This window comes from Eleginops maclovinus, chromosome 12 (assembly GCF_036324505.1).
Source record: "Eleginops maclovinus isolate JMC-PN-2008 ecotype Puerto Natales chromosome 12, JC_Emac_rtc_rv5, whole genome shotgun sequence".
Classification (NCBI taxonomy): domain Eukaryota; kingdom Metazoa; phylum Chordata; class Actinopteri; order Perciformes; family Eleginopidae; genus Eleginops; species Eleginops maclovinus.
Window position 1 is genome coordinate 2,106,894 of NC_086360.1, and position 12,548 is coordinate 2,119,441.

Genomic DNA, 12,548 nt, shown 5'->3' on the forward strand with positions numbered 1-12,548 from the left:
TTATTCCGTCATACCCCCTTTACAAAAACACTTATAAGTTTTTTTTTAAATTAGTATTTTTTTAAAATTTCTTCATTCTTTTAGGCAGCCCCGTGGTTATGTGAGACGTCCCGGACGTATGCCATTCCAATCTATTCCTTAACCTGTCAAATGAACATATGCCAGATGTGTAGGTCACTGCTTTTTTGACCTCCTAAAGCGACAGCTTTATTACCACAATATAATGTCAAAACTGTTGAGATATTGCACACATCTAGTGTCGCAGCTTGTGTGAAACCTTCTAAAGAACAACAACAACTTACTTCAATATACTGTACTTAGATTACATTAAGAAAAACTGCTTCCCTCATGTTAAGTTAAGTAATTGTTAAGCCATCACTTCCTTTTTTAAACTACTGGATCTTTATCACCACCGAATTCATACAAAATCTCTAATAGATCTTATTTCCAATACTCTTCACATACCCACTATCTTAAATCAAAACATTATTAGGATCTGTATGACTCTGCTCAATTCTCTTAATATACTCCATTATTTATGATCAATTCTAGTCTTCTTGAAAAATATTTCAAGTCTTTAATCAGGAAATGAATGTGTGGAACTATGAGAGCTTTGACATGTTACAATTACACCTTTAATCCATAAGAATGTTTAAAGTAGGAATGACTTTAATAATGGTTTCCATTCACTTGGTTAATTATATTGGACATGGTCTGGTATCTAATGTTGGAGTTATCACTATAACAAGTTTGTTTTCATTTAAGTATCATATCTGAGATCAAGTGTGTACTAAATCTCTCTCCTTCTGTAGATCAAAACTCCCACAATTTAATTTTACCAAAGTCACACCTCGATATAGGCTCTGAAATATTAATAGGTTAACATGATTAAATGTTCCTACTCTGTTCTCCTGACTCCTGAACAGGTTCTACCAAAAGTGTAGTGGATCTTGCTTATCTCTATAATTTCCCCCTATAATAATGTTACAAATTATTTACTCCTTTACTTTAAAAACTTCCCCCTTTTCAAATATCATTACCAATCTATAAAATGTTATGTAATAAAACATTCGATATTTGATCTTAAATTTACAAAGTCAATTCAAATTCTTTAAATGTGTTCCACTTATGTGTTTACGTGAGTGAATGTGTTTACACAACTCACCCATTCGAAATCCCCCTTCCTGCCACCTCTGCTCTCTGGCTTGATGACCCCGACCTCCTTAGATTCTGCAGATTGACCTTTTCGCCCCTTCCTGTGCATCTGGTTTTTGACAGTCTTTGACTTTTTGAACCTGCATTCCACATCAAGCTTCTCTCCTTGTGCGGATTTTCATTTCAGCATGGGTCTGCTCGATCACCGTCTCTTGATGTCTTTCATGGGAGACGGAACCCCGTTTTCATGTGTCTCATTGTCCATCAGAATCTGTGCTCTGAATCAACCCTTGTTGCTCTGGACCTCTGTGCTCTTATCAGAGGGACTGGTGATGAGTAGATCTCTGTCAATCAGCATGATGCATGTTTGTTGCTGACCTGGGTGGAGAAGCAGACGGATGCAGTTCTAGACAAAGCCCTGCTTTTGCCTTCCTTTCTTATTGATTAGTAAGGAAATCTCCGTGGGGGATGGTCTTTCGCATTATTTCAGGAGGACATGGGTCTGTCACCAGATTGCAGAGGCTGCAGTCCAGGTGGCAGCTTTCTTTAAATCTATGAATCTCAACACACTGGTTAAATAAGTCCACTTAATTTTCACTTTTTTAACTAAGCATGTGTTCTGTCTTGTGTATTAAATGCCATCTACTGTAATAACAAGTTAATGTCTAATAATAATATCTCTCAAATGCATTTGACTTAACTCCTTTAGGAAAATATTTTCTCCCATAATTCAAATATTCACATCCAGAAACCATATTCCCACACATTATATTTGTACGGTCTCTGTTTTCTTCTACAATAAAAACATTCCAATGCTTTTTCAAAAGTTAAAATCCCTTTAACTTAGCCTGTACAACCCAGCAGAGCATATTCACAGATCACTAAGATGTAAATGATTCAAGTGTAGTCATACGATTCACTCCTGTATTTATTTTCATAATTACTAGTGTTAACACTTTTATCTATATTAATAATCGCTAAACTTCTTTTAACAGCACTTTCTTATAATTAATTCCCGTTCTGTAAAATGTTTCTCCTCTCTTCTCTACTGCTTACAGACAGATGACTCCTGAGTCTCCTCTCTGTGTGAGAAAAACATCAAAGTTAATTTACATGATAACAGCATTTGGTCTTACAAGAAGATTTGGGTGTCGCCTACACCCCCCTTAATGGTCTTAATCCCCTCTCTTACTCAAACAGGCTTTATCTTTATGGTTATTGCTCAACACAGCTTCACCCCCCTGTTCTGTTCTCAGTCTTATCAGAGAGTTACCTCTCTTCTGTGATCTTAGTAACCTTTCATCCTTTAACCTCTAACTCCCCACCATCTGCTTCTTGTTGGTAGAGAATTCACTCTTTTTAAAGTGTAATTGTGTTCTTGCCATTTGTGCTTTCTCTGTTTTTATCATTCTTAATTTCAATGTATCTGTCCTAAACTGTAACTCCCATATGGGAAAACTGGTGTTGGATTGAAGATAAACATCAGCCTTAGCTCTATTGTTATTCATACTCATTACCTCTCTGGTTCTTTCATCTCTTGTGAGATTAACCAATAGGTCCAGACATACCGGATCCACCAAACAATATAAAATCACTACCATAAGAACAGAGACACATCTATTTGCAAAACTCTGCGGGAGTTGCTGGTAGTTGGCACATATAACGCATGTTGCCCGGATGGTTTGTGCGTTCTCTTGCAAGATTTCTGTCATTACCATTTGGACCTCAATGTACACTATTCAATACCCTCACCAGAGGGTGCTATTTTGTTCCTGAAATAATACTGGATATATATTAATTCATCCAGTAGGGGCGCTGTTTTTTCTTTCTGCCCCGTCTTTATTGGCTACTTCCTGACTGGTTTAGCCTCTCTGACCATTACTTCCTCTGAAGTTTTCTGTTAATGGCTGATGCTAACAGACTACGCTAACTAGGTTAGCCTATTAAAGACAAAGGACTTTGGGGGAGGGGAATAGAGAACCCGTTTCCAGATGGTTTCAAGCAAAACAGCACAGTTCAAAAAGGCCCAACACTGCTTGGTTCTTTAAAAAAAACCCTCTCTGATTACGATTACACATAACACTTAACCCTACACTAATAATTTAGAAATTCTCCATGCCCTAACAATTTAAGTACTCTTCAAAACAATCGCAGATAGAGAAGGGACTTCAACCTCAGCTCTTCTCGTTGTAGTTGGTACCATAAAACAAATCTTGTCTAAATCTATGGGCTATGCTTTGTTAAGTTCCAGAATCAGTAATGACGTCAGGACTCCAACCTGTGCTCTCACCATGCTTTCTTCCCTTCAACAAACAGTAGTCTCGAGGAATTTAACCCCAAGCTACGCCTCTCAGACAAAAGAGGTCTTCCTTTTAATATTAACACTATTTGCCAACTATGACTGTTCAATAACGCAACACGCTAATCAGAGACTATTGGAATGTCGTCACAATTCTCAACGTAATTCTGTCGCAAAGCTTACGTTTACTGACCCACTCACTAATCACTCGATTAGGCCTTAACCTATTAGGACTTTTTTAAACTTACTTTATCACAAAATTATACTATCAATGCCGAAATACGCTCCAGAACCTTAATCTGAATCTACGCTGCCAATTTTAATTAGCACTACGTTACCGAACTTTAATCGATATTTACGTATTAATTTTACCTAAATCTCTTTCTAATTCCGGCGTAAAAAGGACAAACACAGACAAACAAAACAAACAAACAAAAAACTTTTGAAAACCCAGAACCGCACCACGGTTAATTTCAATATATTCAGTTCTTAACTTTAAATAGCCAGTTCATGATTAACGACTCACCTCCAGACACTCGCATATCAAAATGCTATATAAACTATGCAGATTTTGAAATAAACAGGCACTGCTCACCTTTTTAAATGGGATCCAATCCGAGTGTCTGGAGTTTATGCCGATTCCGCGAAATCCCCGTCTCGTCCTGGCACTTCAAATCACGTCGGGGTCACCAATTGTAAGAAATGTTCGTTTATTTGAAGCCCAGGAGACGGTTTAAAATAAAGAAAGCAAAACTCCCTTAAAAGTTATAAAAGGAGTGTTTAATAAAAGGATGCAGCGGTAGGTTTTACAAAAGCTTCACAGCTGTGGCTCAATAGCCCGGGACACGCGTCCACAGGCCACTGACTGAGCGGAGCTCATCAGTAGTTACTGTCTGGCGGTCCGGAACAAAAGAGAGCTCGATTTCACAATCCTTACATGTTTTATAGAACCACCCCTTTCCGACCATACAATAAACAACTTCAAAATCAGACGCGCCCCGCTGTCGTGCTCTCATTGGTTGGTAGCGGGGGGCTGGATCCTCCTCTATAGGCTGACGTCGTCGGGGGCGGGTCCTCTTATGACGTCACCGTCGCCATCTTGTTAGCGAAGTCCTGGAGCTGTCATCTACGATAGTCTATTATGCAATTCTTAGGAGGTTTATCAGTTATTAAACAGGCAACTGTATCATTGCAGCATCAATGAGTGAGAGGTAGAGGCGGTGTGTTTAGTATGCAACTCCACTGGTCCTTCTCCCTCTACTCATATATACAAAACAATATTAGCTTTATGCTATCTGAGGCTAAAAACAACATCCTGTAATACTACCGGAAATGGACAAATATGATCCGTCCAGAAACAGTGAATTATCTTTTAAAGTTCCGCTCTAATATATTGATTATTTCTAACAATATAAAATATGTTTTCGTTTTTGGATTGCGTGTTTCAAAGGCATCTGCGTCTTGTGTACATAACACAGCGCAATATGAATACTGTCATTTCCAACAGTGAAGCGTTATATGTGCTAGCGAACACTGTAAACTAACTCTACACACGGTCGCCAGCGTTTGTAGATTTTGTTCGTAACTCCAAACTTTTCGTAGCTACTAAAAAGTTGATGAATGCGAAACCGAAATAATTGATCCGAACGGATCACGGATCAATGATGATCCGTTGCACCACTACTAGCTACTCACTAAACCACACACGGATGTGTATCTGTTCATTACGTGTTCGTTTTCGTCGGTCAGACCCCCCCCCCCCCCTAAAAAAAAACTGTTCGGATCTACACGATTCACGTCAATGACATATTTTGAGTTGAAAACGGCGAATTTCGCCGAAAGGTGACTAGTTTGCAGGTATGTTTATATGTTAGCTCTCATAGTTCTTCCAATTATTTCACTGGAGGGCCATCTTCAATCTAACAATTACATTTGTCTGCAGTGGATGTGTGTGTTTAGGGCCGTAACGATAGAACAAAACATTTTAGGCCAATACCAAAAAAGTTATTTGAACAATCTTGAATGTCTCTGCTGGCACCGTCTGCAGACTGACTTTTGAGAATGTATTATTAATCCCTGATTATCCACAATTCGGAATTCCAAACACACACTGATGGACAAGTTGATGCAGAGCTGCAGCTGCAATTGTGCTGCCCCCGTCAGCTCGGGTAGAATTGTATCCCTGGTACCTGTGGAACATGGAGTAGAAAAAGAAGAACCAACTTGCTGCCGGAACATCAGTTCTTGTAACATCCCTACTCAGTAACCGCCCTAAAACCCAGTCTGATGTCCTTCGTTTAAGACCAGGTAACTTTATTGCATTTTGTATGTTTTGCTCCAACTGCCCCCCCAGGGTCACCGTTTGCCCGGGCCAGCTTGAAGAGCAAGAACGAGAACTCATCGTACTTTAGGAGGAAGGAGAAGAGGCTCCGCTTCACTATCCGCCGCCTGGTCAAGTCCCAGAGCTTCTACTGGACCGTGCTGTGTCTGGTGGGCCTCAACACGCTGTGTGTGGCCATAGTCCACTACGACCAGCCGGGGTGGCTCACCTTCGCACTGTGTGAGTTGATACAGTCAGTCAGTGTCATGTAAACCAATACTCCATATTGTGCCACTACTGTGCTTATATTACCAATATTATTAAGCATATGTCTACAGAAGTGGAGTTGTCCACCCTAAGAGAAAGGCTAGAGGTTCCACAGAGCAGCATCCAACACATGTAGATCCTGAGCTTACCACATGTTTACAAAATACTAGGGCAAGTTAAAGTAAATATAAATGTGTATAATAAATATGTGTCCCCAGTGTGTAATGAGACTCAAAAAGTGTCAGAATATAAGATAAGATGTATCTTTATTAATCCCCGTGGGGAAATTCAGTAGTTAAAGCAGCAACAGCATAATAATGAAAAACAGGACAGTATAGTTTCACACAGGATAATAAAATTAACATTAAAATGATGCACAGGTAAGTATCTGTACAACCTTCTCTCTTTTCCTTCTTACCCACATCTCTGAAAACGGGGGTACGAACCAGCTGATCCAGATTCACTTCGGTTATGACATCATATCGCAAATGTGGGCTGGTTTTACATTGAACTCCTGGCAACGTCCCGCCCACGTCCTAACCTATCGTCCCCCATATACAGTCAGCGAGCTGAATCCCCTCTGTTCTGGAAGTATTATGGTCTGTGTTTACATTAGCAAGCAGCGCTAACACTCAGAGCTAACGCTGTACTGGAGAGACTGTGTGTAATATAAAGGTCCTGTCCTTGTGGTAAACCGAGAGAGAAACGTTTGAGCTCCATACTGTTTCAGAGATAATGCTGGATGTGGTTTGAACATAATATGGGGTTTAATCACGGCAGCGTTTAGCTGAGTTTCTCCAGGTAGAAAACTCTCTTCAGAGGAGAGATCATGACGCTCCAAAGGAGCTTGGCCAGCAGCAGCTCCAAAGGGGCGTGGCCAGCAGCAGCTAGTTCATTTAAAGCTACAGTCACAGAATCAGCACTTCAGGAACAGGGCTGAGATAGAGGGGGATGAGGCATGCTACAATGGGGGATCTGTTTGCTATTTTGAGTAAAACACTTCACAGACATATTTGTATAGATATGGCCCTACAATATATTGTTCAAATATAGTATAATAGGAGACCTTTAAGAAACTCTATCATAGACTTGTCTGCAGAATGATATTGCATGCAGCTGCTCTGTCTGTGTGTGATACTCTGAAGCTGCCTGTACTGATGTTTTCCTGGAGAGAGAAATGTCCAGAGAGCGCTGTGCTCAAAGTGCACAGGCTAACAGTGCTGGTAACCATAGAAACAACAGCAACTATCTGAGTGCACCTAAAGGCTCTGTGCCTGACCTCCTGATTGGGCAGGAGAATGTCTCCTCTCCTGAAGAAGCTTCATGTTAAACCTTGTGCCTACCTTCATAAAGAATAGCTGCTTGTTTGTTTGTTTGTTTGTTTGTTTGTTTGTTTGTTTATTCCACACATGGCAGTTATTTTAAAATGAAACATGTACACTTCACACTTTTTTTTTTGTATTTACATCTATATTTACCTGCCTAAAATTGAAATAACCATAAAAAAATAAAAATAAAAAAGCAGTATTGTGTCAGTCACAGTTGCTTACAAATACATACAGAAACACAAAACCAGAACACAATCAAAAGTCTCTCATGATCTTTGGTTTGTGTCTGTTTCCTGCTTTATTTTGAAATGATTTCCTCTCTTGTGTCATGTTTAGCTTCACTTCCTGTCTGCATTTCCCTCCTGTGCCTGATTGTGTCATTGTGCTCACCTGTTCCCGCTGTGTTTCTCCTCCCCCTTCCAGCTGTGTCTTTTCTTGTGATTACCCTTGTGTATTTAATCTAAGTTCCCCTTTTGTCTCTTGTCCGGTCATCGTCTTTCATATCAAGTCATGTCTTTTTCATGTCCTGGATTTCCCTGGCTTTCCCTCCCTTGTCCGTCCTTTCTGTTTTTGGTACCTTGCCTTTTTGTGTGGTTTGTTAACAGCTTTTATTTAATAAAACTTGCTTTTAGTTTGAACCCTCATACCTCCCCTTGTTTCTCTGCATTTGGGTCCTGCTACCACAACCCTGACAAAGTGTACTTCATATTGTCTGATTACTCTTTCTTTATACATTTTCTTAAAGTTAAAAGTGTTAATACAGCCCTTTAAATCGTTCGTCAAACAATTCCACCTTTTTACGCTGACTACAGAGACACACATTTTCTTTGGTAGTAAGTAGTACGTGCAAACTGATACGTAAAATGTAAATTTCCTCCTATGATGCTCATCCTCTGAAATGAAAACCAATTTGTTTTGTGTATTTTCTGGCAGTGTTTTTGTTTTTGCTTCATGTAAAAACTAAAGCCGTCTGTAATTCTATTAAATCTTTAACTTTTAACAGCCTTGACTCTATAAATAATTTTGTTTGTATGTTCTCTGGGTTGTACGTTATGCACAATTCTCACAGCTTTTTTCTGTAATGTAATTAAAGGTTTTAAATTACTAATAAGTGTTGCCACATAATTCACATATTTGTCTTTATTCAACACAAACTTATTTGGGGATATTTTACTTTTCACATGTACTATATGAGATTTCCATGTTAATTTACCGTCCTTATAACACCCAAAAATCTAAACTCATGAATACACAATGAAACATTTTCTTCTTTTCTAAATGAAATTATATGGATATTTATTTTTATTTTTACAGAGGTAAATATTTGAATCATAATCATTACCAATCATAACTACCTAATATGTATTCATGTTCTGAGTGTTTACCCTCTGCCAACAATGTCCTTAGTGGAAACCAGGAGAATGGCATGCAATGAGGAAATGGCTCAATCAATCAAATGGAAAATAGTAAAAACTGCAACTTGAACTTGATTGACAGCCTGATATCATAGGTATGTTAGTGTTATGTTTTAGTGATGGGATTAAAGTATCAGTTTAAATGGGATTCAACATGACCAAACACAATTTAGTACAGACTGTAGGTTCTGAACTCCCAAACTTCGACAAAACTCTAGTGAGGGTTACATTTCTTCCCTTCTCATGCAGATACCAAAACCCTTTGGTGTGATGCTTTGGATAAACAGAGTGTATAGACAGATGTACAAACAAAAATCTCATAAGTACCATTGTGCACTCCATTAACACATGTTAGCAAACAGTATGTCCTCCCCACTCTGGTATGGCATACGCTGCATTATATTCTCAAACAATAGACTCTTTCTGGTTCTTATTTGCTGAGGGCTCAGCTGAACAGCCAGCTGTAACTGCTCTATTGAATTGTACAGAATTGTGTTTTAGCCAGGGCATTGATCTGTGTGATTTCTTATCGTCCCCTGACAGACCTGGCTGAGTTTGTCTTCCTGGGCCTGTTCCTGGCAGAGATGTCCATGAAAATGTACGGCCTTGGACCTCAGAACTACTTCCACTCCTCATTCAACTGCTTTGACTTTGGGGTAAGTCTCCGGTTCGGTCAACCCCCGGTGGCTCTTAGTGTGAGCATGTGTGGAGTCACTCAAATGATCCCAGATGAGTGCTGCCAGAAGAAAATACTCTATGTTGGACTGTTGCTAGAATGGCAGAATGACTGCAGTGGATACTTTGTTCACAGGTGATTATCGGCAGCATTTTTGAGGTCATCTGGGCTGCCATCAAACCCGGGGCATCGTTTGGGATCAGTGTGCTGCGAGCTCTGAGGCTTCTCCGGATCTTCAAAGTCACCAAGTGAGTCCTCAGAATCTCCGGCCTCTGAGCTGGAAACACTGCTCATGATCAGAGGGGGGAGGAGTACTCAGATGTTGTTCTTGGGTAAAAGTAGAAGTACTTAGATCTTGTACTTGAGTAAAAGTAGAAGTACTCAGGTCTTGTACTTGATTAAAAGTAGAAGTACTCAGGTCTTGTACTTGATTAAAAGTAGAAGTACTCAGGTCTTGTACTTGATTAAAAGTAGAAGTACTAAGGTCTTGTACTTGATTAAAAGTTGAAGTACTCAGATCCTGTACTTGAGTAAAAGTAGAAGTACTCAGATCTTGTACTTGAGTAAAAGTAGAAGTACTCAGATCTTGTACTTGAGTAAAAGTAGAAGTACTTAGATGTTTTACTTGAGTAAAGTAGAAGTACCAGAGTGTAGGAATACTCTGTCACAGTAAAAGTATTCTAAATGTTCCTCCAGTGAAAGTAGAAAGTACTCTCATCTAAATGTACTTAAAGTAGCGACAGTAAAAGTAGTCATTGTTTGATTGGTCCATTTCAGAATAATATCTCTGATATGTTTTATAATGATTGATCATTAAAGTGTTCTCAGAGCTGGTAAAGGTGCAGCTAGTTTGAATGGCTTTGTATACTGCAGGGTAGCAAATTACAACCTTTTTTAATAGTCTGAGCACCTGGGGGGTAAGAAAAAAAAAAAAAAGTCCAGAATCACAAACATGGCCAGCTAAATTATAAGATCATTATTACTATCATTTAACTATTATATATGTGTGTGTGTGTGTGTGTGTGTGTGTGTGTGTGTGTGTGTGTGTGTGTGTGTGTGTGTGTGTGTGTGTGTGTGTGTGTGTGTGTGTGTGTGTGTGTGTGTGTGTGTGTGTTTGTGTGTGTAGGTACTGGAATTCTTTGAGGAACCTGGTGGTATCCCTTCTCAACTCCATGAAGTCCATCATCAGCCTGTTGTTCCTCCTTTTCCTCTTCATCGTAGTGTTCGCTCTGCTGGGCATGCAGCTGTTTGGAGGACAGTGAGTCGTTTGGTGAACCGGTTTCACACAATTTGCTTTAAACATTCTCAGAGTTTTGAATCTGAACACACAGACCTGATAAGATTTAATGCAACAGCTTTCAGTGATAGCCCCCTGCACATCAGATTACATTTGACCAGTGTTGGGGTAGTTACATTAAACATTGCTTAAAAAAAGGAAGGACTGTGAAGTGGACCTGGATTACATTCAAGCACTGTTTTTTTTTTCTCCCTGCAGATTTAATTTTGAAGATGAAACGCCAACAACAAATTTTGATACATTCCCAGCAGCCATTCTCACTGTGTTCCAGGTAAAGGTCACCTCCATTATGCCCCCCCCCCGCTCTGCTTGTAGCACTGTGGATAAAAAAACCTGACTCTGTATCTTCCCTGCAGATCCTCACCGGGGAGGACTGGAACGCAGTCATGTACCATGGGATCGAATCACAGGGGGGCGTTAAAAGGGGAATGTTCTCCTCCATTTATTTCATCATTCTCACTCTCTTTGGAAACTGTATCCTTGCCGATTGATCCAAATCACTTGTGGCATTCAAGCAGCTGCAACGACGGTGTGCAGCATTGGTCTGAAGAACAGCTGTTCATCGATTCTGTGTGTCTCATTCATTTGATCTTTTTCTGAGACCACAAATAACCAGACACGCTGCTCAACGTTTTCTTGGCCATCGCCGTGGATAACCTGGCCAATGCCCAGGAGCTCACTAAGGTACGGCACTTATTTATAGCCTCACACATCCTGGATTCACATGCCAACAGCATCCATCGATGAAAGGGATTTACCCTAAACCCAATCTCAAATGCAGAAAGCCTTTTATTTTTAAAGACAGTGAATATTAATGAGATGTGTTTGGGGTCATTTTGGATCATGGGGCTGTTGTTATGTATCAATCACCGTCACAATCACAAAAGCCACGACAGCTTTGTCCAACTCTTTGGCAGAAGTCTATCTATCTGGCAGTACATGCTGAAAATCAGGAAAATAGATAGAAATTAAACTGATGCTCCGTTTAAGTGGGCTAAATAATAGTTGATACCGGTAACATTACGTCGCTGTTTGTTATTAATAACATGTTTGTGGCTCTTAATCCCTCACCAGGGGGCAGGTGTTAAGGGTAGGGCTCCTACTGGTCTTTTAAATCCTTAAAAGTTTGTGATTTCGAGGTGGAAAGTTAAATCTACGTTTTGAAAGTTTCAGCAAAAAGACATGGGTCATTGGCAGTGCTTAATTTAACATGAATAACTATCATGGTTTGGTTTGTCATGGTACCTCACAGTGTCTGGTACCATGACAAACTGATAGTTATTGATAGTACCAGACACTGTGAGAATGTGTGATGGTTATTCATTGAGATGAGGATACACTTTTTTTATCCCCCAGGGGAAATACAGGTGTTCACTCGGTGATTCCACATAGTACAACACACACACGTTCATTGTTTTGATACATGGAGCCATGTCAAAGCAAACCAGCGCCAGGGCTCCGGTGCCTTACTTAAAGGCAATTTGTATTATTTTGGTGCGATCTTGACTTGAAGCGACGACCGTTTGGTTCACTAGCCAATTCCCTACAGACTGAGTGCCCCCCCCCATTATTTGCACATAATGAACGGACTTATAGGGATCTCGTTGGCTGCTGGATCAACACGCAGCTGTGGCTCACAGGGTAGATAGTCCTCCTACAACCTCAAGGTCGGTGGACCATGGCCATCAGTGTGTGAGTGTATGTATTGCAGCCTCTGCCTCTGTATGATTGTGTGTGAATACTGACTTGTAAAACAACTGGGTGGTGTTTCAAAGACTGGATAAGAGATAC

The 12,548-nt window shown here is 40.0% G+C and overlaps 1 protein-coding gene across 1 annotated transcript in view; it reads left to right on the top strand.

Annotated features, from left to right (window-relative positions):
• cacna1ba (calcium channel, voltage-dependent, N type, alpha 1B subunit, a) overlaps positions 1-12,548 on the top strand; it is a 159,061-nt gene that overhangs the window by 75,190 nt on the left and 71,323 nt on the right. Inside the window, exons 11-17 of the mRNA XM_063896797.1 lie at positions 5,797-6,014; positions 9,328-9,440; positions 9,596-9,708; positions 10,587-10,718; positions 10,956-11,028; positions 11,114-11,231; positions 11,374-11,441. Of these exons, the coding sequence (XP_063752867.1) occupies positions 5,797-6,014; positions 9,328-9,440; positions 9,596-9,708; positions 10,587-10,718; positions 10,956-11,028; positions 11,114-11,231; positions 11,374-11,441 (835 nt within the window). The remainder of the gene's footprint in view (positions 1-5,796; positions 6,015-9,327; positions 9,441-9,595; positions 9,709-10,586; positions 10,719-10,955; positions 11,029-11,113; positions 11,232-11,373; positions 11,442-12,548) is intronic.